General features: G+C 52.2%; 1 protein-coding gene across 1 annotated transcript in view; it reads left to right on the forward strand.

Moving 5' to 3' along the window:
* The window catches only part of rptor (regulatory associated protein of MTOR, complex 1), a 204,191-nt gene that overhangs the window by 148,878 nt on the left and 29,607 nt on the right, over nucleotides 1–25,706 (forward strand). Inside the window, 4 exon segments of the mRNA XM_064324324.1 lie at nucleotides 7,959–8,077; nucleotides 21,710–21,813; nucleotides 22,504–22,681; nucleotides 22,976–23,086. Coding sequence (XP_064180394.1) covers nucleotides 7,959–8,077; nucleotides 21,710–21,813; nucleotides 22,504–22,681; nucleotides 22,976–23,086 — 512 coding nt within the window.

The raw sequence follows: 25,706 nt of genomic DNA on the forward strand, positions 1-25,706 counted from the left end.
TCTAAAGCTGAACTGAGATAGCGGTCTAAAGCTGAACTGAGATAGCGGTTTAAAGCTGAACTGAGATGGCGGCTTAAAGCTGAACTGAGATAGCGGTTTAAAGCTGAACTGAGATGGCGGTTTAAAGCTGAACTGAGATGGCGGCTTAAAGCTGAACTGAGATGGCGGTTTAAAGCTGAACTGAGATAGCGGTTTAAAGCTGAACTGAGATAGCTGCTGTGGATTCCCCTGATGCCTTTAGAGCCGTTACACTTCTGTGTGAAATGGCCACCCGGCACGCTGACGTCAGGCTCACAGCCACAAGGCCGATTGCATAAGGAGCCAGTTCGGAGGATCTGGAGCCGCGCCTGCCTGCTGATGGCTCTCTCTGCCGTGTCTCCGTCCTGTTCTGCCGACCTTTAACCTGTGTCTCGCAGAAACAGAACACAGGTCTCACCGTCGCAGGTTGTGTGTCTATTGAGATGTTTTTTTTTTTTTTTTTGGCCTGCCGTCAAAAAGAAAAAGAAATAAATATGCGGTTTTGTCTCGTCTGTTGCCTGGGAAACGGATGTCCTTGCGCGTCTCGAGTTAGCCTCAGGACTAAATGCACTGTGCCTGTAGCCGTCCTGACCTTTGACCCCCGATGCTGTGTTTGTGGTGCTGCAGCGCTGTCAGCTGGAGAGACACAGCAGTGGGTCCATCTGTCTGTCTGTCTGTCTTCTGGGACAGTACAGCTGGAGGGGTGGGGGACAGGCAGTGGTGACTGCCCTGCTGGACCCTACACGTTCCAGCGAGCTCCTGTAGGAGAACCGTCTGTTCGGTCATTTTCAGCCCCTGCATTGGAGCCTGAGGAGACCCCACATTTCTGTTGGAGGTTTCATATCCCAGTGTGTAACACCCTGTGTGAGTGGCTCCATGTAAGAGAAGCTCATTGTCCTTTTTATTTTTATGTTACTCTTATTTTCATCTTCATTTTCTCTCCCCTAGTCTCGGTGCAGTTTTTGAGATGCTAATATCCGAAGCTAATATCCGAGCGAACGTTGATATCCGGTGTTTGGCGAAGGCTTTACGGCTGTCCCTTAAATCAGTTTGCATTTTTGTCAGCTGCTTTTAAAATTTTTTTTAAAAAGAGGAGGGGGGGGCATTTATGAGAGCGGGGGGAGGGAGGTAATGCCCCAGGGCAGGCCCCCCCCCGCCCATTGCAGGGTCCCAGGGGTCTCCCGTCCCACCGCGGACTCCCAGGCCGCCCCCCCCTCCCGCCGCTGGCTCTCAGGAACAGAAGCATGCGGAGGCCCTGTGAAGCTGGAGCCCCCCCCACCCCACCCCCGTTACCCACAATGCCTTGTGCTCCGGCCCGGCCCCCGGGGCGGGGCCCTGTTAGCACCCCCGCGGTTCTGCGGCTGCACAAAGGGAGACGATTTAAAAGCTCGGTGGGCGGGCGGGGGGGTGGCCCGAACGAGCTGTACGGGGCGCTGCTGTACGGGGCCTGCTGTACGGGGCGCTGCTGTACGGGGCCTGCTGTACGGGGCCTGCTGTACGGGGCCTGCTGTACGGGGCCTGCTGTACGGGGCCTGCTGTACGGGGCCTGCTGTACGGGGCGCTGCTGTACGGGGCCTGCTGTACGGGGCCTGCTGTACGGGGCCTGCTGTACGGGGCCTGCTGTACGGGGCCTGCTGTACGGGGCCTGCTGTACGGGGCCTGCTGTACGGGGCCTGCTGTACGGGGCCTGCTGTACGGGGCCTGCTGTACGGGGCAGGCTGTACGGGGCCTGCTGTACGGGGCCTGCTGTACGGGGCAGGCTGTACGGGGCGCTGCTGTACGGGGTCTGCTGTACGGGGCACTGCTGTACGGGGCACTGCTGTACGGGGCCTGCTGTACGGGGCCTGCTGTACGGGGCCTGCTGTACGGGGCCTGCTGTATGGGGCAGGCTGTACGGGGCCTGCTGTACGGGGCCTGCTGTACGGGGCAGGCTGTACGGGGCGCTGCTGTACGGGGTCTGCTGTACGGGGCACTGCTGTACGGGGCACTGCTGTACGGGGCCTGCTGTACGGGGCCTGCTGTACGGGGCCTGCTGTACGGGGCCTGCTGTACGGGGCGCTGCTGTACGGGGCCTGCTGTACGGGGCCTGCTGTACGGGGCAGGCTGTACGGGCCCTGCTGTACGGGGCCTGCTGTACGGGCGCTGCTGTACGGGGCGCTGCTGTACGGGGTCTGCTGTACGGGGCACTGCTGTACGGGGCGCTGCTGTACGGAGCCTGCTGTACGGGGCCTGCTGTACGGGGCCTGCTGTACGGAGCGGTGCTGTACGGAGCCTGCTGTACGGGGCCTGCTGTACGGGGCGCTGCTGTACGGAGCCTGCTGTACGGGGCCTGCTGTACGGGGCGGTGCTGTACGGGGCCTGCTGTACGGGGCCTGCTGTACGGGGCACTGCTGTACGGGGCCTGCTGTACGGGGCGCTGCTGTACGGGGCCTGCTGTACGGGGCACTGCTGTACGGGGCCTGCTGTACGGGGCCTGCTGTACGGGGCCTGCTGTACGGGGCCTGCTGTATGGGGCGCTGCTGTACGGAGCCTGCTGTACGGGGCCTGCTGTACGGGGCCTGCTGTACGGGGCGCTGCTGTACGGGGCACTGCTGTACGGGGCCTGCTGTACGGGGCCTGCTGTACGGGGCGCTGCTGTACGGGGCCTGCTGTGCGGGGCAGGCGTTTGTGATCTAGCACGAGTCCCAGGTCCCCCTTGCTTTTTATTAAAGTGAATCAATCCACAGATGTCCTCCCGTGTTCCAGAAGAGTAAGGGCCGTGCCGTTTTAAATCGAGCGTTCGGCGGGCCGGCGGGTGTGTCCAAACCCGGCCGGTGTCCTCACCGAACCCTGGCCGTTCTGCCTCTCGCTGCTGTTCTGAAAATAAGAGCTATTTCGCCGTCCGCCAAGCCGTGAGTGTTACACCCGGTCGGCTCGTGGGCACGCAGGAGAATTTTTTATTTTACTCAACTGCGCGCAGTGTTTGGCTATATACACATATATATATATGATGTTTATGTTAGCGGTAGAAATAATGATATTAAAATGATGCACGATCTGTCATCTTGGCCCTGCTGCATCATGAATCTCGGCATTACTTGCGAGGCTGGTTTGGGCAAACGGTACCCAGGACCGTTGTGCCTGCGCTGATGCTCGGGAAGGCTCCTGTGACTCTGCGTGGGCCTGTGCTGATGTTCTGGAGGCCCCTGTGACTGTGTGTGTGTGTGCCTGTGCTGGACTGCGTGGGCACCCTGGTTCTGGTTCAGTGTCTGATTTGCAGCCAGGCAGACCCCTTGTTTGTGGGAGTTGCCGTACAGCATGCTCCTGCTGCAGGTGCGTGGGACTGCTGTTGATTACAATAATACAGTTATAATACAATAATACAGTATAGATTGCAAAAAGACGCAATGCATTGTGGGATAGTTGGTCAAGACCATCCCAGTTTCATCTGATTTGAACATGTCTAGTGCTGCATTGTTTGTGGCACCCTCTCAGGGGCCTAGAGATCCTTTTACAACTGTGCTGGAACACAGCATCCCTCTCTCTCTCTTTCTCTCTCTCTCCGTCTCTCTCTCTCTCTCCCTGTCTCTCAACTCCCTCTCAACTCTCTCTCTCGATTCTCCCTCTCTATCGACTCTCTCTCTCTGTCTCTCTCTCTCCCTCTTCTCTGTCTCTCTCTCTCCCTCTCACTCCCTCCCTCCCTCTCTCTCTCTCTCTCTCTCTCTCTCTCTCTCTGTCTGTCTCTCTCCCTCCCTCCCTCTCTCTGTCTGCCAGATGTTTCATTTCACGGTAGCGCTGGAGGAGGGGAGCACAGTGTAGTGGAGCGCCCCCCCCGTCTCCTCTCAGTCCTTCAGCCTCGTCTCCCAGCCTGAGAGAGAGAGCGAGCTCCCAGAGCCCCACCTCCACCGCGACTTCATCTTCGATTTGAGCAGACAGCCCACTTTAGTGCAGATTCCCTCGCCCCGGACCGTTTGCCTTGGATCCTGACCTTATTTGGGTGGCCAGACGCAAACCTAATTACTCCCCCCCCCCCCCTTTTGACGCTCTCTCTCTCACTGTCTCCCCGCCATCCTTACATAAGCTCCCCCACAGGGCTGAGTCCTGCACACTGAATACAGAGCAGCGCAGGCTCAGGTGCTGAGAGTCTGCTTCAGTCTGCGTGACCTCCGAGCTCTGCGCACTCACACACTCACTCACTCACTCACACACTTACACACTCATATATATATGAATATACACACACACACGCACTCACACACACACTCACTCACTCACTCACTCACTCACTCACACACTCACTCACTCACTCACTCACTCACTCACTCACACACTCACTCACTCACTCACTCACTCACTCACACACTCACTCACTCACTCACTCACTCACTCACTCACTCACACACTCATGCATATATATATATATATATATATGAATATACACACACACACTCACTCACACACTCATATATATATATATGAATATGAATATACACACACACACGCTCATATATATATATATGAATATACACACAGGCACACTCACACACTCATATATATATATAAATATACACACACACACTCACTCACACACTCACACACTCATGCATATATATAAAAATATACACACACACACTCACTCACACACTCACACACTCATATATATATATAAATATACACACACACACTCACTCACACACTCACACACTCATGCATATATATATAAATACACACACACACACTCACTCACACACTCATGCATATATATATGAATATACACACACACTCACACACTCATATATATATGAATATACACACACACACTCACTCACACACTCATATATATATATATGAATATACACACACACTCACACACTCATATATATGAATATACACACACACACTCACTCACACACTCACACACTCATATATATATATATGAATATACACACACACTCACACACTCATATATATATGAATATACACACACACACTCACTCACACACTCACACACTCATATATATATATGAATATACACACACACGCACACTCACACACTCATATATATATATATATGAATATACACACACACTCACTCACACACTCATATATATATATATATGAATATGAATATACACACACACAGTCATATATATATATATATGAATATACACACACACGCTCATATATATAAATGTACGCACACTCACACACGCACACACATTCACGTTCATATATTTATATAAATATACACACACACACACGCTCATATATATGAATATACACACGCATGCACACACACACACACCAACAGGCATGCACACACAAACACCACACACACACTTATATATATGAATATTCACACACACACACACAAACACCACACACACACTTGTATATATATGAATATTCACACACACACGCATACCGACAGAAACACCACACACACACACACTTGTATGCACACACACGCTCAGACGGTGATGCCAGTAACTCACACCTGTCTTGGGAAAGAAAGTTGTTACTTGTTAAAAAGAAACTTTTGTCTGAACAGTTGTTTTCATATGCAAGAATGTGACTTTCTCATTTTTCAGCAAACAGTGTAGCTCATCACCGGTGTTTATTCTACACTGGCTTTTTGTTTGGCTTTTATCAAGGGAGCCAACAATTCTGGGCTCGACAATATGCTTCCCCGCATGCTCTCAGTCTGGCCCACACACACCCACACACACCCACACGCACGCACGTACACACACACACACACACACACACACGCACGCACGTACGTACACACACACACACACCCGCACACACCCACACGCACGCACGTACACACACACACACACCCGCACACACCACACACACACACACACACACACACGCACGTACACACACACACACACCCGCACACACCCACACGCACGCACGTACACACACACACACACCCGCACACACCCGCACACACACACACACACACACGCACGTACACACACACACACACACACACACCCGCACACACCCACACGCACGCACGTACACACACACACACACACACACCCCCCTGCACACGTGCGTACTCACATGTGCACAGCACAAGCACATCATCTCTAAAATTGCTAACACACAGGTAATGCACTGGAGTACCCTTGTGCTCGCTCTCTCTCTCTCTCTGTCATATACACACGTGCGCGTGCACAGACACACACACACACACACACACGCTCACACACACACACTCACTGTCTTGCTGAACGTGTTTTCATCAAGACTGTCCATTTTTCAGCAACAGTGAGCACGTTTTCGCTGGCTGTGTTTGGCTTACAGGAGCCAACAACAGGCCGACAATAGCCCCCCAGCCCACTGCCCACACAGCCCACACACACCCACACCAGCACGCTCAGCACCACCACACGCCACGTCAGTCCCAGTGCACAGCACGAGCACATCATCTCTAATTGCAACAACAGGTATCAGCTGGAGTACCCAGCGTGCGTCGCTCTCTCTCTCTCTTACTGCATAACACACTGCGCGTCACCACACACCATCACACCTCACTCCCCACACCCTCCTCGTCACTCTACTCGTTTTCCCCTCAGACTGCCATCTACACAACCTTTTCCGCTCACTTCACCAGAGTACCCCCACCCCCCCTGCCCACCCCTCGCTCAGTCACAGCTCTCACTGAGCCCCCTGCGTCAGCCTCTCCTGTATCCCTCAGCTCCCCTCCCGTCCCTCCTCACCTCTCCCTCACCCTCCTGTCCCTCCTCCCCTCCTGTCCCTCCCTCCCCTCCTCCCTCACCCTCCTGTCCTTCCTCCTCACCTCCTGTCCCCTCCTTCACCTCTCTCCCCTCCTGTCCCTCCCTCACCTCTCCCTCCCCTCCTGTCCCTCTCTCCCTCCTCTCCCTCCCCTCCTGTCCCTCTCTCCCCCTGCTGTCCCTCCCTCACCTCTCCCTCACCCTCCTGTCCCTCTCTCACCCTCCTGTCCCTCCCTCACCTCTCCCTCACCCTCCTGTCCCTCTCTCCCCCTCCTGTCCCTCTCTCCCCCTGTCCTTAAGGCCCTCCCATGTCTGCACACTCCTCTCTTCCTCCTCCTCTCCTGCAAGTGTGAAGTGCAGGGAGGATGTGGGGGGCAGGGGGAGGGGGGGGGACGGGGCGCAGGGCTGTCCCCCCTGGGACCGGGTTCGAGAGCTCTCCAGACTAAAAGCGCCAAATTGATTGTTGTGCATAACGACTTGCACAGGCAGCTGCCTCTGCTCCCCCCAGACTGGAGCTGAAATGAGGGGGGGGGGGTGCAGACAGGAAAAAAAAACAAAAAACTGAAAATCATCTCCCTGCCGCATGAAGGTGTGATGAAGGCGAAGGGCGGGGGCTTAAAAAAAAACAACAACAGTTTGACAGTCGCGGGGACGCGTTTTTCCGGAAGGGTCTCTCATCAGCCGGAGTCGGTGACAAAGCACAGCGAGCCGCGTGTGTGCTGGAGCACCTCAGGAAGCTGAGTGACAGCTTTAAATGAAGGCTGCTCAGCTGGCGGAGAGACGACACACACACACGGAAAACATTTAACGGGAGGGAGGAGAGAAGAAAAATAAATAAAAATTTTAAGAACTCCGGCGTGTCTTAATGTGAACTCTTGATGGAGCGATTCTCTTGGGTGCAGCAGTCAATGTCACGGAGGAGTCAGACTCCGCTCTGCGTCCTGCAGGAGCTGCTAATGATGACAGTGATTTTTATCCGTCGTAACGATGCAAATGACATCATCGACCGCAAAGCCTAATGGGAGATTAATCGTGTTTTTTTTTTTATTAATTGTTTCGGGTGATTCGTTTTTGTCTTCCTCTGTTCTCCCAAAGCTTCATTTTTTTAATCCCTGGAAGTTTTTTCAGTGCGCCAGGGTGAATGTGAAACGCGTGCAAGAGCTTAACGCGCTGGTCAGGTGTGTGTTGACTGTGCCTTTGGTTTTGCAGGGGTGTCCTTCAACAGCGTGTACACGCAGATCTGGAGGGTGCTGCTGCACCTGGCGGCCGACCCCTTCCCCGAAGTGTCCGACCTGGCCATGAAGGTCCTCAACAGCATAGCGTACAAGGTCTGCCCCTCTCTCTCTTTATCTCTGTCTGTCTGTCTGTCTCTCTTTGTCTCTATCTCTCTCTCTCTCCCTCCCTCTCTCTCTGTCTGTCTGCCTGTCTGTCTATCTCTATCTCTCTCCCTCCCTCTCTCTCTCTCTCTGTCCTCCTCTCTTCTCATCTCTCTCCTCTCCTCCCCTACTCACCTCATATCTCTCTCCCTCCACTCCTTCTCACTCTCTCCCCCACCTCCTCTCACTCTCACGCTCACACACACACACACACTCACACACGCACTCACACACACACGCACTCACACACACACAGACTCACACACACACACTCACACACACACACTCACACACACGCACTGGCTCTACCGCTTGACTCCTAACTCTCCACATCCAGAAGCAGTTAGTTTTTGTGCAAATGCAATTAAGTGTAAATTGGTCCCCGAAGCCCAGCGCTGCAGAGAGACGGGGGGGTGGGGGGGGGTACAGTGGGATTCCGGCGTAAGTTAAGGAGGTAATAACCACAATGCCGTGCGGCACAGGAGTTCCTCTTTAATCTCTGGCTGACATAAACAGTCCCCGAGCCCCTCGTAGCTGTTAATCTCTTTTTTGTTTTAGCGCTCCCAGTGGTAGCCCGGTGTCTGTCGGTGAGAGCCGATAGGCCGATGAATCAGTCGGCCGCGGGACGCTGTCGGGTTTTTTTTCCCGTCGCCGTCGGCGTCACGCGGCAGACGGGAGATCCGCGTCTCCGTGGCGGCGGCGGCGGCGGCAGTCAAACCGCCGGCGGGAAGCGGGGCTCTGACACGGCGGTGACTCGCCGCACGCTTAGACGAGGCTCCGGAAGCTTCCTCTGAACGCCCACGTCTCTGGGGGGGGGGGGGCGGGGGTGCGTCTCTCCGAATCGTATCGCGCTGGCTCGGGTTCCTCCTTCGAGATGGGAGTGAGAGGTGCTGCCGTACAAACTTTACTTAAGGAGTTTTTTTTTCCTTCTTCTTGAAGCTCTCAGAGCGGCTCGGAGTTGAGAGAGATCCGACTGCGTCTGGAAGTCCCGGTTTGGTAGCGCGGTGTCTGACGCGTCTCTTTTCAACGCCGCGCGTTACGTCCGTGTCGAGGGAGGCGCGCGTTGGTTCTCCGGGTGTCTCTCCGAATTACGCTCGGATGGCTTTGCGGCAGCAGCTGGGGGGGGGGTGGACACTCTACGGGCAGAGAGCGTGTTCCCTTAGGGGGCTGGTGACCTACGGGCAGAGAGCCTGCTCTCTTAGGGGGCTGTGACCTACGGGCAGAGAGCCTGCTCTTTTTTAGGGGGCTGGTGACCTACGGGCAGAGAGCCTGCTCTTTTTTAGGGGGCTGGTGACCTACGGGCAGAGAGCCTGCTCTCTTAGGGGGCTGTGACCTACGGGCAGAGAGCCTGCTCTCTTAGGGGGCTGGTGACCTACGGGCAGAGAGCCTGCTCTCTTAGGGGGCTGGTGACCTACGGGCAGAGAGCCTGCTCTTAGGGGGCTGGTGACCTACGGGCAGAGAGCCTGCTCTTTTTTAGGGGGCTGGTGACCTACGGGCAGAGAGCCTGCTCTCTTAGGGGGCCGGTGACCTACGGGCAGAGAGCCTGCTCTCTTAGGGGGCTGGTGACCTACGGGCAGAGAGCCTGCTCTTTTTTAGGGGGCTGGTGACCTACGGGCAGAGAGCCTGCTCTCTTAGGGGGCTGGTGACCTACGGGCAGAGAGCCTGCTCTTTTTTAGGGGGCTGGTGACCTACGGGCAGAGAGCCTGCTCTCTTAGAGCTCTGCCTTTGGCACCTCTGGGGTATAACAGATAATGGATCGCGTTTATGTGCTCGTGCCTTTAGTGGCTTCCGAGCGCCTCGCTGTGAAGCAGAGGGAGCCTTGCCTCGATCTCCACCGCGCTGAAAAACCCCTTTCAGATACGCGGCGGCCATTTTGCACCAGGAGACGGATGGGTTATTTAATCAGTCGGGCCGGGAAACTTCACCAGATCGGCCCCGAGCACCATGCGCTGATATGAGTGTGTGCAGAGAGGGGAGGATTCACTGTAGTCTGTGTGGAGAGGAGAGAGTCTGAGTGCAGTACAGTCTGTGTGGAGAGAGTCTGAGTGCAGTACAGTCTGTGTGGAGAGAGTCTGAGTGCAGTACAGTCTGTGTGGAGAGAGTCTGAGTGCAGTACAGTCTGTGTGGAGAGAGTCTGAGTGCAGTACAGTCTGTGTGGAGAGGAGAGAGTCTGAGTGCAGTACAGTCTGTGTGGAGAGAGTCTGAGTGCAGTACAGTCTGTGTGGAGAGGAGAGAGTCTGAGTGCAGTACAGTCTGTGTGGAGAGAGTCTGAGTGCAGTACAGTCTGTGTGGAGAGAGTCTGAGTGCAGTACAGTCTGTGTGGAGAGAGAGAGTCTGAGTGCAGTACAGTCTGTGTGGGAGAGAGTCTGAGTGCAGTCAGTCTGTGTGGAGAGAGTCTGAGTGCAGTACAGTCTGTGTGGAGAGAGTCTGAGTGCAGTACAGTCTGTGTGGAGAGAGAGAGTCTGAGTGCAGTACAGTCTGTGTGGAGAGAGTCTGAGTGCAGTACAGTCTGTGTGGAGAGAGTCTGAGTGCAGTACAGTCTGTGTGGAGAGAGTCTGAGTGCAGTACAGTCTGTGTGGAGAGAGTCTGAGTGCAGTACAGTCTGTGTGGAGAGAGTCTGAGTGCAGTACAGTCTGTGTGGAGAGAGTCTGAGTGCAGTACAGTCTGTGTGGAGAGAGTCTGAGTGCAGTACAGTCTGTGTGGAGAGAGTCTGAGTGCAGTACAGTCTGTGTGGAGAGAGTCTGAGTGCAGTACAGTCTGTGTGGAGAGAGTCTGAGTGCAGTACAGTCTGTGTGGAGAGAGTCTGAGTGCAGTACAGTCTGTGTGGAGAGAGTCTGAGTGCAGTACAGTCTGTGTGGAGAGGGTCTGAGTGCAGTACAGTCTGTGTGGAGAGAGTCTGAGTGCAGTACAGTCTGTGTGGAGAGGAGAGAGTCTGAGTGCAGTACAGTCTGTGTGGAGAGAGTCTGAGTGCAGTACAGTCTGTTGGAGAGTGAAGTGAGAGAGTCTGAGTGCAGTACAGTCTGTGTGGAGAGAGTCTGAGTGCAGGTACAGTCTGTGTGGAGAGAGTCTGAGTGCAGTACAGTCTGTTGGAGAGAGTCTGAGTGCAGTACAGTCTGTGTGGAGAGAGTCTGAGTGCAGTACAGTCTGTGTGGAGAGAGTCTGAGTGCAGTACAGTCTGTGTGGAGAGAGTCTGAGTGCAGTACAGTCTGTGTGGAGAGAGTCTGAGTGCAGTACAGTCTGTGTGGAGAGAGTCTGAGTGCAGTACAGTCTGTGTGGAGAGAGTCTGAGTGCAGTACAGTCTGTGTGGAGAGAGTCTGAGTGCAGTACAGTCTGTGTGGAGAGAGTCTGAGTGCAGTACAGTCTGTGTGGAGAGAGTCTGAGTGCAGTACAGTCTGTGTGGAGAGAGTCTGAGTGCAGTACAGTCTGTGTGGAGAGAGTCTGAGTGCAGTACAGTCTGTGTGGAGAGAGTCTGAGTGCAGTACAGTCTGTGTGGAGAGAGTCTGAGTGCAGTACAGTCTGTGTGGAGAGAGTCTGAGTGCAGTACAGTCTGTGTGGAGAGAGTCTGAGTGCAGTACAGTCTGTGTGGAGAGAGTCTGAGTGCAGTACAGTCTGTGTGGAGAGAGTCTGGTGCAGTACAGTCTGTGTGGAGAGAGTCTGAGTGCAGTACAGTCTGTGTGGAGAGAGTCTGAGTGCAGTACAGTCTGTGTGGAGAGAGTCTGAGTGCAGTACAGTCTGTGTGGAGAGAGTCTGAGTGCAGTACAGTCTGTGTGGGGAGGAGAGAGTCTGAGTGCAGTACAGTCTGTGTGGAGAGAGTCTGTGTGCAGTACAGTCTGTGTGGAGAGAGTCTGAGTGCAGTACAGTCTGTGTGGAGAGAGTCTGAGTGCAGCACAGTCTGTGTGGAGAGAGTCTGAGTGCAGTACAGTCTGTGTGGAGAGAGTCTGAGTGCAGTACAGTCTGTGTGGAGAGAGTCTGAGTGCAGTACAGTCTGTGTGGAGAGAGTCTGAGTGCAGTGCAGTCTGTGTGGAGAGAGTCTGAGTGCAGTACAGTCTGTGTGGAGAGAGTCTGAGTGCAGTACAGTCTGTGTGGAGAGAGTCTGAGTGCAGTACAGTCTGTGTGGAGAGAGTCTGAGTGCAGTACAGTCTGTGTGGAGAGAGTCTGAGTGCAGTACAGTCTGTGTGGAGAGAGGAGAGTCTGAGTGCAGTACAGTCTGTGTGGAGAGAGTCTGAGTGCAGTACAGTCTGTGTGGAGAGAGTCTGAGTGCAGTACAGTCTGTTTGCAGAGAGGGGAGAAAGTTTGAGCATGGTACTGCCTGTAGAGAGGAGAGAGTTTGAGACGTGAAGTGCAGCTGAATGCTGAACATTGGGGGGCGGGGCTGAGCATGCTCAGACTGTCGGGAAGTGCCGTTCGCTAACATCGTCAGCGTTGCTAACGGCGAAGCGTCGCGCTTCAGATTAACTTCTTATTCTCGTCGCCGCCGTCGGATTCTAATCGCGTGCGATTTGGGTTCCGCCAGCTTAACTACGGTCAACTGAACGTGGGAAGCTTGACAGCAGCGTTTAATACAGATAAGACGCTGATCGGTGCTGCTGCGTACAAACGATCTATAAGAAGAACAGCAGAGCGGTCGTCATGTCTCCTGTTTCCGCATGTGGCTATTTTTTCACGATAGCGAGCGAGGTATATTTCGGGAGACCGAAACAGCACACGCACCCTGAGAAACAAGCTTACAGTCTCAGGAAGTCTTCTGTTGGCCTGCGCTAGCAGCTGACGCATAGCGACAGGTGAGCTCCGACTTTGTCGCTGATAGCTGAGGAAAAAACAAGCACGAAACCGTCCAGGCCCACGGCGCACCTGTACAAAGTGCCATGAGCGAAACTCGGCTAACTGTATAGCTAGCTAGCTATGCCATGTCCTCACCTCTGTAACTATATTTGTTGTCCTCCGTGTGTCCACACATCTGTACCGGTGGTACGCGCTAAGTATGGTTAACTATAGTAGGCGAAACGCTAACATGTTAGGGTTAGCTAAAGTAACGTTAGGCGATAAAGCTGTGCTTAAAAAGCTTGTGCCGTTCGAAGTGGTGATTTTGGGAGATGCACCTGCGCATGCGTCCTACTGAACGAAGCACCACCTGCGCGTGCGTCCCACCAAATGTCCCTCTCAGGTCATCCATGAGTGAGTGAGTGAATGAGTGACCACAATTTGCCACGCATAGCCCACGGCGGCAGTTCCTGTGTGCCGTGGGAAAGAAAAAAAAATTGAAATGACCCCTAGCTGGCATGATACGTCTACACTGTACACAGTAGGGGGTATACTGTACCTGTACGGTACTGGATGTGCCCGTGTATGATACACCTACACTGTACACAGTAGGGGGTATACTGTACCTGTACGGTACTGGATGTGCCCGTGTATGATACACCTACACTGTACACAGTAGGGGGCACACCTGTACACAGTAGGGGGTATACTGTACCTGTACGGTACTGGATGTGCCCCATGTATGATACACCTACACTGTACACAGTAGGGGGCATACCTGTACTCAGTAGGGGGTGTACCTGTTCACAGTAGGGGGCGTACCTGTACGGTACTGGATGTGCCCGTGTGAAAGCACAGGCCATGGGATCCCTCACCTGAGCTGTTTCAGCGAGGTGAAACACAGCTGGGGTTGACAGGCTGAGGAAGACCGCTGAGAGGAAGAGAGCTGGCTTTTAACGATAATGCCATTCCGGGTGTTTGGACTGACTTGTACGTCAGTGTCCTGCACTGCTCTTTTAACTAACTCTAGTTTACTACAGTCCTTTATACAAGAGTGCTTGACCTTTTTGACATGTTTTTTTTTGGAAGAGTCTCCTGGATTATCAGCGCCGGCGGGAGGGGACCGAGCGAACCCTGCTAATGAAGGGCCCTCTCAGCGCCCGGCTGCTGAAAAAGGAACAGCGAGTTCCACGCAAGTGTCTGTTAGAAAACTTTGGCGCCTGTGCGCTGATGTCATGGACATGAGGGGTTATGTAACGGGAAAAAGAAATTATGAGTCTGTCATGCTCCTCTGGCTTTGACAATTATCGCCGAGATCTTTTTTTCTTTTTTTTTTTCTTTCTTTTTTCTTTCTTGGCGGGGTCGGAGCTGGTTGTGCGCGTCCCCAGACTTGGTGTGAATTCCCGCCGTCCGCCAACTCACAGCCGCCGTGGGCGGAAGAGAGAATGCTTTATGTCGTCTTCCTTCGTGGGTTTTGTGAAGGTTGCGCATTGGTTGGGTTGAGTTTCTGGCAGAGTGAGTCCTTGGGGGGGGGGGGGGGGGGGGGGGGGGGGGCGGGCGGGGGGGACTAGCTTTCAAGACGCAGTGAAGAGGATTGCCCCTCTGCTGAATAGCTCTAGAAATCCCTCAATGGTTTGACAAAAAAAAAAAAGTATTTATATGTGTATTTTCCTTTTGGCTCTCTCTCCGAAGTTAACTCTCAAACTCTGGGTTTCTGTCGTTCCGTGTTTTTTTTTAAATTATTATATAAAACATCAATGGCGTCCAGGTCTGATTCAGCCACCCTCTGATAACGATGCGATTTCAGAAACTTTCAGCGATGATTGGCACAGGGAGACAGTGGGCGCATTTACATCCAGCCTGGTAATACGCCATTTGTCTGGATCAATGCCCGTTCTGAAAAACACAGTCTCGTATGAGTGCTTTTATCGGAACAGAGTTGCCTGAGCAAACCCCTTCCAAACAGATGAGTTGGTGCATGTCTTTAGCAATATGTTTGATAGAACAATATTGGGCATAATTGTTATTAATTCGTCTTACTTACTCTGTTGGGAAAACCACATTTTTCTTTGCGCGTGTCCCCCTGACTTCAAAATGGCAGTTTGCTGAACGCAACTGATCATCGGAGGAAACGTTGACGAGAGAAGCTCAGAGGAATTTGGACAGACTCCCCGGTAGTCCATGAGAAGTCAGTGAGGAAGACTTGTTCAGAACCGTGCCTGAGGTGATGAAGGAAGCCGGCGTTAGGCAGGACTGTGGTCCAGACTGAGCGCATACATCAGGGCTGAAGGTCAGAACAGCCCACCTGGATCTATCCCCACCCCCCACCCTTTCCTCATTATGACATCTTGGATGAAGTTGGGGAGGGGGGGGGAGCTGCTCTGCACAGGTCAGAATGGTTTCTTCAGATTTTGTGGACAGGAACCGTAAATGGCTCACCTGATTTAGCGGCCATGTTAAAAGTTTATCAGGCGCCTTCGTTTATAATGAATTCATTCGGAATGACCGAGCGCTCAGCGTGTAGGCAGCGTCGGAGCGGGTCGCTGTGAGTCACTTGAGTAGAGCAGTACTCTGGAAGTTGGGCGGCAGTGTAGCACAGTGGGTAAGGAACTGGGCATGCAACCGAATGGTCACAGGTTCGATTCCTGGACAGGACTACTGCCGTTGTACCCTTGAGCAAAAGGTACTTAACCTGAATCGCTTCAGTATGTATCCAGCTGTATAAATGGATGCAATGTAAAATGCTATGTAAAAAAAAAAAAAAAGTTGTGTACGTCGCTCTGGATAAGAGTGTCTGCTAAATGCCTGTAATGTTAATGTTACCGGTAACCTTTTCAGCTCATACAGAAAGCAGCTGTATCGCTGGTGTTCTCCCTGGGCCCCCCCCCCCCCCCCCCGACGGACAGTCCGTCATTAGAATCCTCACCGGCTGCCGTGCAAATCCTTCCCTCCAGGTGCGTCCCAGCTGCACCTCTTCCCCCCGCCCCCTAGTGGTGGGACGGGCTGCCTGCAAGCGCTAGGACCCACAGGTGTCCCCGGGTCGTGATCCAGAAGCAGGTTATAGGCTGCTCCTCGATCCCGACCCCTATTCGCCGCGTTCCTCGTGTGTTCTGACGTAGAGCCGTAGATCACTGAAGAACTGGGTCAGCGTTTGTGATGTAACTGGTGTACGTTTATTGCTCTCACAGCTGCTGATTGGATGCTCAGAGTATTACTGTTATGGTTCTATGATCAAGAATGCTATTTGGAAAGGTTTTTTTTTTTACGACCAGTTTTGTAACGCGTTAAGTATATGCTTGTTTCTAATAGGTCTTTGCTTTACTGCCTCGGTTTAGCTTTTACACTATTGTTATAACTCTCTCATATTTTACTTTTATTTTGTTTCCTGGGCCTCCCTCCCTCCCTCCCTCTCTCCCTTTCTTGCCTCCCTTCAGATAGGCGCTGTGTGTATCGTTCACATTTGACCTGTGTGTTACTGTGGATTAGCGTGTCTGCCACATATAAATAATGCCTAATGATACAGCGCTGTTCTTGATTGTTCAAAATGTGCGAATTAAATAGCTGTTTTTAATCAAATATTTATTTTGTTCGGACAGCCCTTTGAAATAATGATTCACTGTTCAAAATCGGTTTGCGTAAGAATGAGCAACGCCGCACTTAAGTAGTAGGACGCCCTTCTGAAACTCGTGCATTTTTTACTAGCCTCTCCGCCACAGTTTGAAGTGGACGGGCTCGACGGTTTCAGGGATCCAGGGGTACGAAACCATAGCAACGCGTTTATTTGCTTCGGCTGCTTGCGTGTGTCGTCCGTTGCATCATCGAGCGTAAATGTTGCATGGGAGTGTTTTTATGAAAGAGCACAGCAGGGCGATGTTGAATTTTTATGACGCAAGACCCACCGGTTCAGCGCTGCGCCACGTGCGTTTTAAGGGTTCCGACAAGTTCTTACCGAGCGTAATGGACGGGGAGAAGGCAGCACTATCAGCGCATTAGCGGGAAACAGCCACTCGTGCCACCCCGCTCGCGCTGATAAAAATACCGGGCTCATCGCCAAAATGTCCGGTATTTCTCCCGCACTTTGGAGGTTGAGTGTTTTCGAGAGGCCGGTACGGTTTTGTGCCGTGTGGGTCAAATGGGCCGTGTTTGCAAGTTTGTGTTTTCAGATGAGCGTCTAGCCTGAGACTTTTTCCACACACACACAGACACACACACACACACACACTCTCACACACACACACACACACACACTCACACACACACACACACACACACACACTCACACACACACACACACTCACGCACGCACGCACCACGCGCACACACACACACACACACACACACACACACACAGACACACAAACACACACACACACACACACACACACACACACACACACACACACACACACACACACACACACACACACACACACACACACAGACACACACACACACACACACACACACACAATGTGATGGATCTGATGTTGTGTGTGTGTGTGTGACATTAGATTTAGCATAAGGTTTGCACTATTGGACTTGGCCGTGCTTAACGTCCTGTGTTTGCCGGTTTTACGTTTGCTGTGAAACTCCACTTCTCTCATATTATTGGCTGTCGGTTGATCTATTGTCTGAATTGTCCATTAACAAAGATCCTCCCGCTTATCGGACCGAACCTTGGAGAGGCAGTTGACCTCTGAGTGAATGTCAGTATGTTCGTTACTGCGGATAGAAATAATTCAAGTATTTCAGGGCTTTTTAACCAGTTGACGAGTTCTCTGGTTTGGTACGCTCATTTCTGTAATGTGCTCCACTTTATTGAGGCCTTGGGTGACTATGTGACTGACTGATGAAATCCTTTTTTAAATTCTTTTTTTTTTAAATATTCTTTTAATTTGGACAGCGTAGTAGTGTTTCTATCAGAGCTCACTTCCGTGCCATTCACAGTTTTTTTTTTCAGGAGGACGCAGGGTAGGCGTGTGCTCTCGCCTCTAAAGCCTGTGATGTCAGCCTTCGTTTCTCGCCACCCCTCATCACGCTCACGCAGACATGAGTCTGAGGAAGACCCTTTGTGTGCAGCTCAACAGGCGCGGGGGGGCCGGGGGGGACTGCTGGTGCTCAATGAGACAGCTGTGAACCCCCCCTTATCCCTGGGCAAAGCCAGAGCCAATTACACATCGCCCTGTGAGGCTTCAGGCCACAGTCGGCAGTGGCACAGTCCGGATTCAATCCCGCAGCGTCCATGCAGTTAAGCAGGGGAATCCTGCCCCCACGAGCAGCCTTGCATTCCGGTGCATTCTGGAAAGTGTGAAGACCTTCTTCCCCGTCATCCCTGCATTTAAAATTCCATAGCACTGTAATTTTATTTTATTCATCTTTCTTTTACACCTCTGTCAGTTTGACGTGGTTTTGATATCTATTGCGAGTTATTGTTTTTAACGTGTTTGTCATTGCGGCTCCACCTGGACGTGGCGCGAACTCCACACACAGCTTTATAGCACCCATCAGGCTTTTGCTTTTTGACAGTGCGTCAAACTTTTATTGTGTGTGTCCCCAAGTGAATACATTTTTTTTTAAATATATCATTGCAAATACAGAAGAGAAGGCTTTACAAGGAGAAAACGGTAGGAAGCGAAGGCAGTACTCAGTACCCTTGTGCATCCCTGCTTAATCTTATTAGCGCATGTGCATCTTGGCAATGCACAGCGATCTTTGTCAGAATAAGCAATCTTCTAATATACAAAAGGCTAATCGGGCAGTATCTTGCGCAACACTTCTTGCTCAGCATCGCCTGTAAGTGCGTTATCGTTTCGTTGATTGATGCTTCTCAGTTTCACGGTTGCACGGTTAATTAATTAATGAATTAATTTCAAAAGCTGTGGAGTCTGCCTTTGGTGCAACAGAATTCAACACGATGCAAAACGGGAAGCTGTTTATGAGAATTTATGCGGGCCGCGGGGGGCGGGGGAGGGTTTGACAAAATTATCTGAAGGACAGCTGTTTCAACAGAGGAGTCAGTCCTGTCTCGGGAGGTGCCGTGGTCGGCCGTGTGCTGCTTGTTAAGTTGCATCCCTTTGGCGTGTGAGTAGCACTTGATGCCTCACTGGCCTGTGCCAGCGTCACACGAGTTGCACTCAGATGTGTGCAGTATGACCACCACGCTTGCGTCACGTCCAAAGTAACACGGCTGCTTTATTGCACGCAGTCGTCATCATCACGGGGCCTTATAAGCGAACATCCCCGCGAGAGCTATCATCCTTTCGTTGAAGTAGCGGGAATGACGGATAATAAATTCTCCCACAGTGATCAATTTGTTTTTTTTTTCGTTTGTTTTATGGGACTGGGGGGAAAAAATGACACGCTGGTGTTTCTGCGACGAAATGACGCAGCGCGAGGATACGCCAGCACGTCCGCGATGTCGTTTATAAATTATACGGCGCAACGCCTTTCGTTAATGCTAAAGAGCTGCATATTGCGGTGTTTACTGTTCAAAATTCGGAGGCTTCCCGAAACAACATTTAAAAAAAATAATAAAGCAGCCCCGAGCCCACTTCCACATCCACCTGACTCACCGCGCTCCGCTGTGAAACGTGCGAGAAAGTTGCGCGAGCCTGTAATCCTTCATACGCTTCCAAAATAACAACGGCGAGCCGGGGAAAGCCGAAGACACAGTAGCTTTTTTTTTTTTACTGCGTTTAATATCGGTCTGTGAAAATGGGTTTAGCCAGGGGTTTAATGTCAATGGTGTGGGTGTGCATGTATGTGTCTGTATGTGTGCTCATGTATTTTTATTAGCCTGTTGTTTTGTTCTTCCCCCACCACTGAGAATTTGATTAGGTTTTTCTTTTGTGAGCGTTGGGCTGTGGACGGCGCTGAGGCAATTCGTGATAATTACTTTCTTGTCTATCCGTCTAATTAATATTTCAATCCTGAAGTCTGGAAGCCTCATAGATTACAGGCAGCATATTGCCACGTGTCATTTCTTAGCTTTTTTTCCATTTGTACGTGTCCCGTTTTAATGAAGCGCCGCGTTGAAAACAAAGACCATTAATGATGACGTTACTCAAACACCTACACACGGGTGCAACGAATACAAAGAATTAACATAGAAATGAAAACGACGAGAACTCCGTACGGTTGAGAGAGCACCGTGTTAACTGGATTTAAACAGAGCATTAGTTATGTTTCCTTGCTGGTGTAAACAAACCCACATCCATCACACTTTCACTTGCTGCTTTGGGAAAAGTGAATTACGAAAGGTGCGTTTCCACCGACTGCTAAAAGTTTATGAAATACCGCATCTGTACCGGGTTCAGCGGCTGAGGGATTTGTCTCAGTTCTCAGTGTCTCCGTCTTGAATATTGGAGTGACCCTGTGTCTATAGTCCACTGCCTCACTGAAGTCTCAATTTTCTTGTTCTGATCCTTTGTTCAAACACAGATTCACTTTCACTCATAGAGTCATTTGCCGGGTATTTCTGAGCTTGGACAGCAAGTGGCCTGGCCCCGCTCCCTGCTTTGTGGTTGCTCGCATTACTTACTCATGTAATGTTGAGGTTTTGTGCCACAATCTGAAGGTCATTTGCGGTTTTGAATGGAACCTTGGAAGTGGATTTAAATCTAATCGTATTTAATCATGTTTGCATTTAAATAGATATTATTTCAGTAAATACAGAAGTAGATGCAGTGTATTTAATAATTAGAGAAATTATACAACCCCTGTCCGTTGATAATATTAAAAATATCTTGAGGCTGAACAAACAAAAAAGATGTTTACAAACAAAGATGACCAGGTGCAGTTTTCTACAGTTAATTACAGTATTGCAGGTTTTATGCGAAATTTGTCTTTGGAGGAAAATTTTAATGAACTCCCGTTAAGATAAAAATTAGCTGAGCATGTGGGAAATATTGGTTTAAAAATAATAAAAAAATCACTCCCAAAAAGGCAGTTGCGTAGAACCTATTAGGTGCAAATCTGCTTTGTATTAGTGGGTAGCAGAAGGTATCCTGAAATGAACTTGAGATGTGGAAGCAGGTTTAAGTTGGCCGCTGTCCCATCGTCTAGCAGCAGTTGTTGTTTGTCATTGGTGGATATGGGCAGCAGTGTAGCGTAATGGCTAAGGAGTTGGTCTTGTAACATAAGGGTCGTGGGTTCGATTCTCCGGTAGGACACTGCCGTTGTGCCCTTGAGCGAAGGTACTTAACCTGCATTGCTCCAGCTGTATATATCCAGCTGTATCTTTGGATACAGTGTAAGTCCCTCTGGATAAGAGCGTCTGCTAAATGCCTGTAATGTAAAGGATATGTGACGTCTCTGATCTGCAGTAGCTCTCCTGTAGTGCTGCGTGCAAGCTGGTTCCCGGCTCGCGGCAGGCGGGTGAATGGAAGGTTCACCTCGCTGTCTGGTCGCTACGTGCGCAGGCTCGGAGACCTCCGACAGCCCCCGTTACGACCTGTCGCTGGCGAGTCGGAACATAAAATACGCCACACAAAACAGCTCAAACAAAAAATGTTTATTTAATATAATGAGCAAATGCATAACGAAGACCACTGAGGAGAAACACAGATAGCCCTCTTTTTTTCCCCCCGCTGGTTGGGGCGACGCCGCCATTTAAAAGCACCAATCCTGGCCTTCACTGGCCCCCACACAGGTGCTGCCAATTACCTGTAATGCCAAGGTGCCCACACAGCCGCCAGAGAAACACACGCCCCCCATCTGAGGTGGAGGAGCACGACAGCCCCGCAGACTCGCAGAACAGTGAAAAGGGGGCTGATGGGAGCTTCCCGCTGTACGTATCGCTCTCTCTCTCTCCCCCGGCTGCAGGCCACGATGAACGCCCGGCCCCAGAGGATCCTGGACTCCGGCTCGCTGACCCAGTCTGCCCCGGCCAGCCCCACCAGCAAAGGGACCCACATCCACCAGGCGGGGTGAGAGGCCGCCCCCCCCCACCCCCCCCCGCAGCCTCATTTAGCACCAAACCCAAAGCACACAGCAATCAGAAAACCAGGGAGGACCAGGCAGCCTCGTCCCTGGGTGCAGCGCCTCCATGGCGTAGCCTCCCACCATTAGTCTGAGTAATTTGCTTGTGTTGGAGTTTAAAATGTCCAGCGGGCTCTGTTTGTGTGTGTGTGTGTGTGTGTGTGTGTGTGCGTATATGTGTGTGTGAGAGAGAGAGAGCTAGTGTGAGTGTGCATGTGTGTGAGCGTGCGTGTGTGTGTGAGAGCACGTGTGCGAACGAGCGTGTGAGCGTTTGTGTGTGTGAGTAGGAGCGTGTGTGTGTGAGTGGAGGGGAGGCGGTGGTGAGCGTGCGTGTGTATGTTGTGGCGTGTGGATGTGTGCGAGCGGTGTGTGTGTTGCGTGTGGTGTGCGTGTGGTGTTGCTGTGGTGGTGTGTGTGTGCGTGTTGTGTGTGTGTGTGTGTGTGTGAGGGAGCGTAGTGTGTATGTGGCTGAGTGTGTGTGTGTGTGTGAGCGTGTGCGAGCGAGTGTGTGTGTGTGTGAGCGTGTGCGTGTGTGTGTGTGTGTGTGTCTGCGTGTGAGTGTGTGTATAATGTGTATACCGTGGCCTGGCACTAATAACCCAGCGGTCGGTATCCTCTTCCCTCTGTTCATGTTCCAGTGGCTCCCCCCCCATGCCCAGTCCCAGCAGCTCCAGCCTGACCAACGAGGTGCCCAAGCCCCCCAGCCGCGAGCTGCCCCCCGCCCGGCCGCCCTACACCCCCACGCTGGGGGGGCAGGCTCCGCACTCCCACCAGTTCCCACGCACCCGCAAGATGTTCGACAAGGGGCCCGACCAGGTAGGTGTCCCGCTACACTGCCCGAAAACGCCACAGACTTGCCGTCAGCAGAACACGCTCATTCACGCTTTCTCATGCTCTGCTGGTCTTTGCAGCAGTTAGCTCCGCTAACAGCCCATAATATGTTGTACACGCGTTGCCTGTTCAAGCCCGCTGTTGGTTTATTTCTGTACGCAGTATGTTATGAGAGCATCCACTGCGTTAGCGAGTAGGAGGTTCTTTTTCGTGTTGTTTGAATGTTTGACGCGCGTGCCCGCTTGTGTGCCCATGTGTGCCCGCTTGTGTCATTGGCAGACCGCGGACGACGGCGACGAGCCGGGCGGGCACAGGAACTTCATCAGCGCCACCATGCAGACGGGGCTCTGCGACTGGAGCGCCAAGTACTTCGCGCAGCCCGTCATGAAGGTAGAGCCCCCCCCCCCTTCCCAGCATGCCTCGCCGTGACGCCTGCTCGCGTCGTCGGCTGTGTCCGCGCGGCCGCGACGTTCCGTGCGGCGCTACGGCTTTCCTGGGGCGTCGTGGGCGTCGTTTATGGACGTTCGCTTAACGCGCGCCTGCTTGTGTCAGGTCTGTTCTTATGAGGCCCGCGGCTCGCTCTTTCCCCACCTAATAGGAGCCTCACACTTCGCTGAGCCAAGCAGCGCCGTAGATGGATTCTCGGAGTCTTGTAAAGCAGTGTATATGTACGTATAATTTAATCACCGTTAAAGGCACCGTTCCAGTGCCCCCCCCCCCCCCGCGGTTTGGGAGCGGATCCGAGTTGCGCCTGTGCTGACTGTGTGGCAGGCTGCCCCGCAGGGCGGCAGGGTTGCCCAGGGAGAGAGGGAGGGACTGGGTCAGCCGGGGTAGGCCGTGTGACTCATCGCTCGCCGGTGACCCCTGCAGGTCAGCCGCGGGAGTTTAATTCCTCTGGCTGCGGTCCCAGCGTGCTCAGCTGGCGGGCCGCTGGGTGAAAAGCGGCGGTAGCAGCTCGAGCTGGCTGTTTCCCGGGCGCGGCGCGGGCCTCTGTGTGGTGGCCTGAGTCACGGAGGCTCACTGCAGGGGGAACGGAGCTGGGCCTGCAGCTGGGGAGCTGGGGATGGGCTTTGGGCGAAGAGGGGGAGAACGCTGCAGTCATGTCTCGCTCATTATAGCTGGCACTTTGTGCCTTTATAGCAGGGCTCTGGTGCAGCAGGTGAGTTAGTGCGTTGGTGACGTTGGTGTGTGGGTGACGTTGGTGTGTTGGTGACGTTAGTGTGTTTGTGACGTTGGTGTGTTGGTGATGTTAGTGCGTTGGTGACGTTAGTGCGTTGGTGACGTTGGTGTGTGTGTGACGTTGGTGTGTGTGTGATGTTGGAGTGTTGGTGACGTTAGTGACGTTGGTGACGTTAGTGACGTTGGTGACGGTGTGTGGGTGACGTTGGTGTGTTGGTGATGTTAGTGTGTTGGTGACGTTAGAGTGTTGGTGACGTTGGTGTGTTGGTGATGTTAGTGTGTTGGTGACGTTGGTGTGTTGGTGACGTTGGTGTGTTGGTGACGTTGGTGTGTTGGTGACGTTAGTGTGTTGGTGACGTTAGCGTGTTAGTGTGTTGGTGACGTTGGTGTGTTGGTGACGTTAGTGTGTTGGTGACGTTAGTGTGTTAGTGTGTTGGTGACGTTGGTGTGTTGGTGACGTTGGTGTGTTGGTGACGTTGGCGTGTTAGTGTGTTGGTGACGTTAGTGTGTTGGTGACGTTAGGGTGTGGGTGACGTTAGTGTGTTGGTGACGTTGGAGTGTTGGTGACGTTGGTGTGTTGGTGACGTTAGAGTGTTGGTGACGTTAGTGTGTTGGTGACGTTAGCGTGTTAGTGTGTTGGTGACGTTAGTGTGTTGGTGACGTTAGCGTGTTAGTGTGTTGGTGACGTTGGTGTGTTGGTGACGTTAGAGTGTTGGTGACGTTGGTGTGTTGGTGACGTTAGTGTGTTGGTGTGTGGGTGACGTTAGTGTGTTGGTGACGTTAGTGTGTTGGTGACGTTGGTGTGTTGGTGACGTTAGAGTGTTGGTGACGTTGGTGTGTTGGTGACGTTAGTGTGTTGGTGTGTTGGTGACGTTGGTGTGTTGGTGACGTTGGTGTGTTGGTGACGTTGGTGTGTTGGTGACGTTGGAGTGTTGGTGACGTTAGTGTGTTGTTGATGTTAGTGTGCGTTGGTGACGTTGGTGACGTTAGTGTGTTGTTGATGTTAGTGTGTGTTGGTGACGTTGGAGTGTTGGTGACGTTGGAGTGTTGGTGACGTTGGTGTGTTGGTGACGTTAGTGTGTTGGTGTGTGGGTGACATTAATGTGTTGGTGACGTTGGTGTGTTGGTGACGTTAGTGTGTTGGTGACGTTAGTGTGTTGGTGATGTTAGTGTGTTGGTGACGTTGGAGTGTTGGTGACGTTGGTGTGTTGGTGACGTTAGTGTGTTGGTGACGTTAGCGTGTTAGTGTGTTGGTGTGTTGGTGACGTTAGTGTGTTGGTGACGTTAGTGTGTTAGTGTGTTGGTGACGTTGGTGTGTTGGTGACGTTAGTGTGTTAGTGTGTTGGTGACGTTAGTGTGTTGGTGACGTTAGAGTGTTGGTGACGTTGGTGTGTTGGTGACGTTGGTGTGTTGGTGACGTTAGTGTGTTGGTGTGTGGGTGACATTAATGTGTTGGTGACGTTAGTGTGTTGGTGACGTTAGAGTGTTGGTGACGTTGTTGATGTTAGTGTGTTGGTGCGTTGGTGCGTTGGTGACGTTAGAGTGTATTGGTGACGTTGGTGACGTTAGAGTGTTGGTGACGTTAGTGTGTTGGTGACGTTGGGGACGTTGGTGTGTTGGGGACGTTGGTGTGTTGGTGACGTTGGTGTGTTGGTGACGTTAGCGTGTTAGTGTGTTGGTGACGTTGGTGTGTTGGTGACGTTAGTGTGTTGGTGTGTTGGGGACGTTGGTGTGTTGGTGACGTTGGTGTGTTGGTGACGTTAGCGTGTTAGTGTGTTGGTGACGTTAGTGTGTTGGTGACGTTAGGGTGTGGGTGACGTTAGAGTGTTGG

Source organism: Anguilla rostrata, chromosome 2 (genome assembly GCF_018555375.3).
Source record: "Anguilla rostrata isolate EN2019 chromosome 2, ASM1855537v3, whole genome shotgun sequence".
Classification (NCBI taxonomy): Eukaryota; Metazoa; Chordata; class Actinopteri; order Anguilliformes; family Anguillidae; genus Anguilla; species Anguilla rostrata.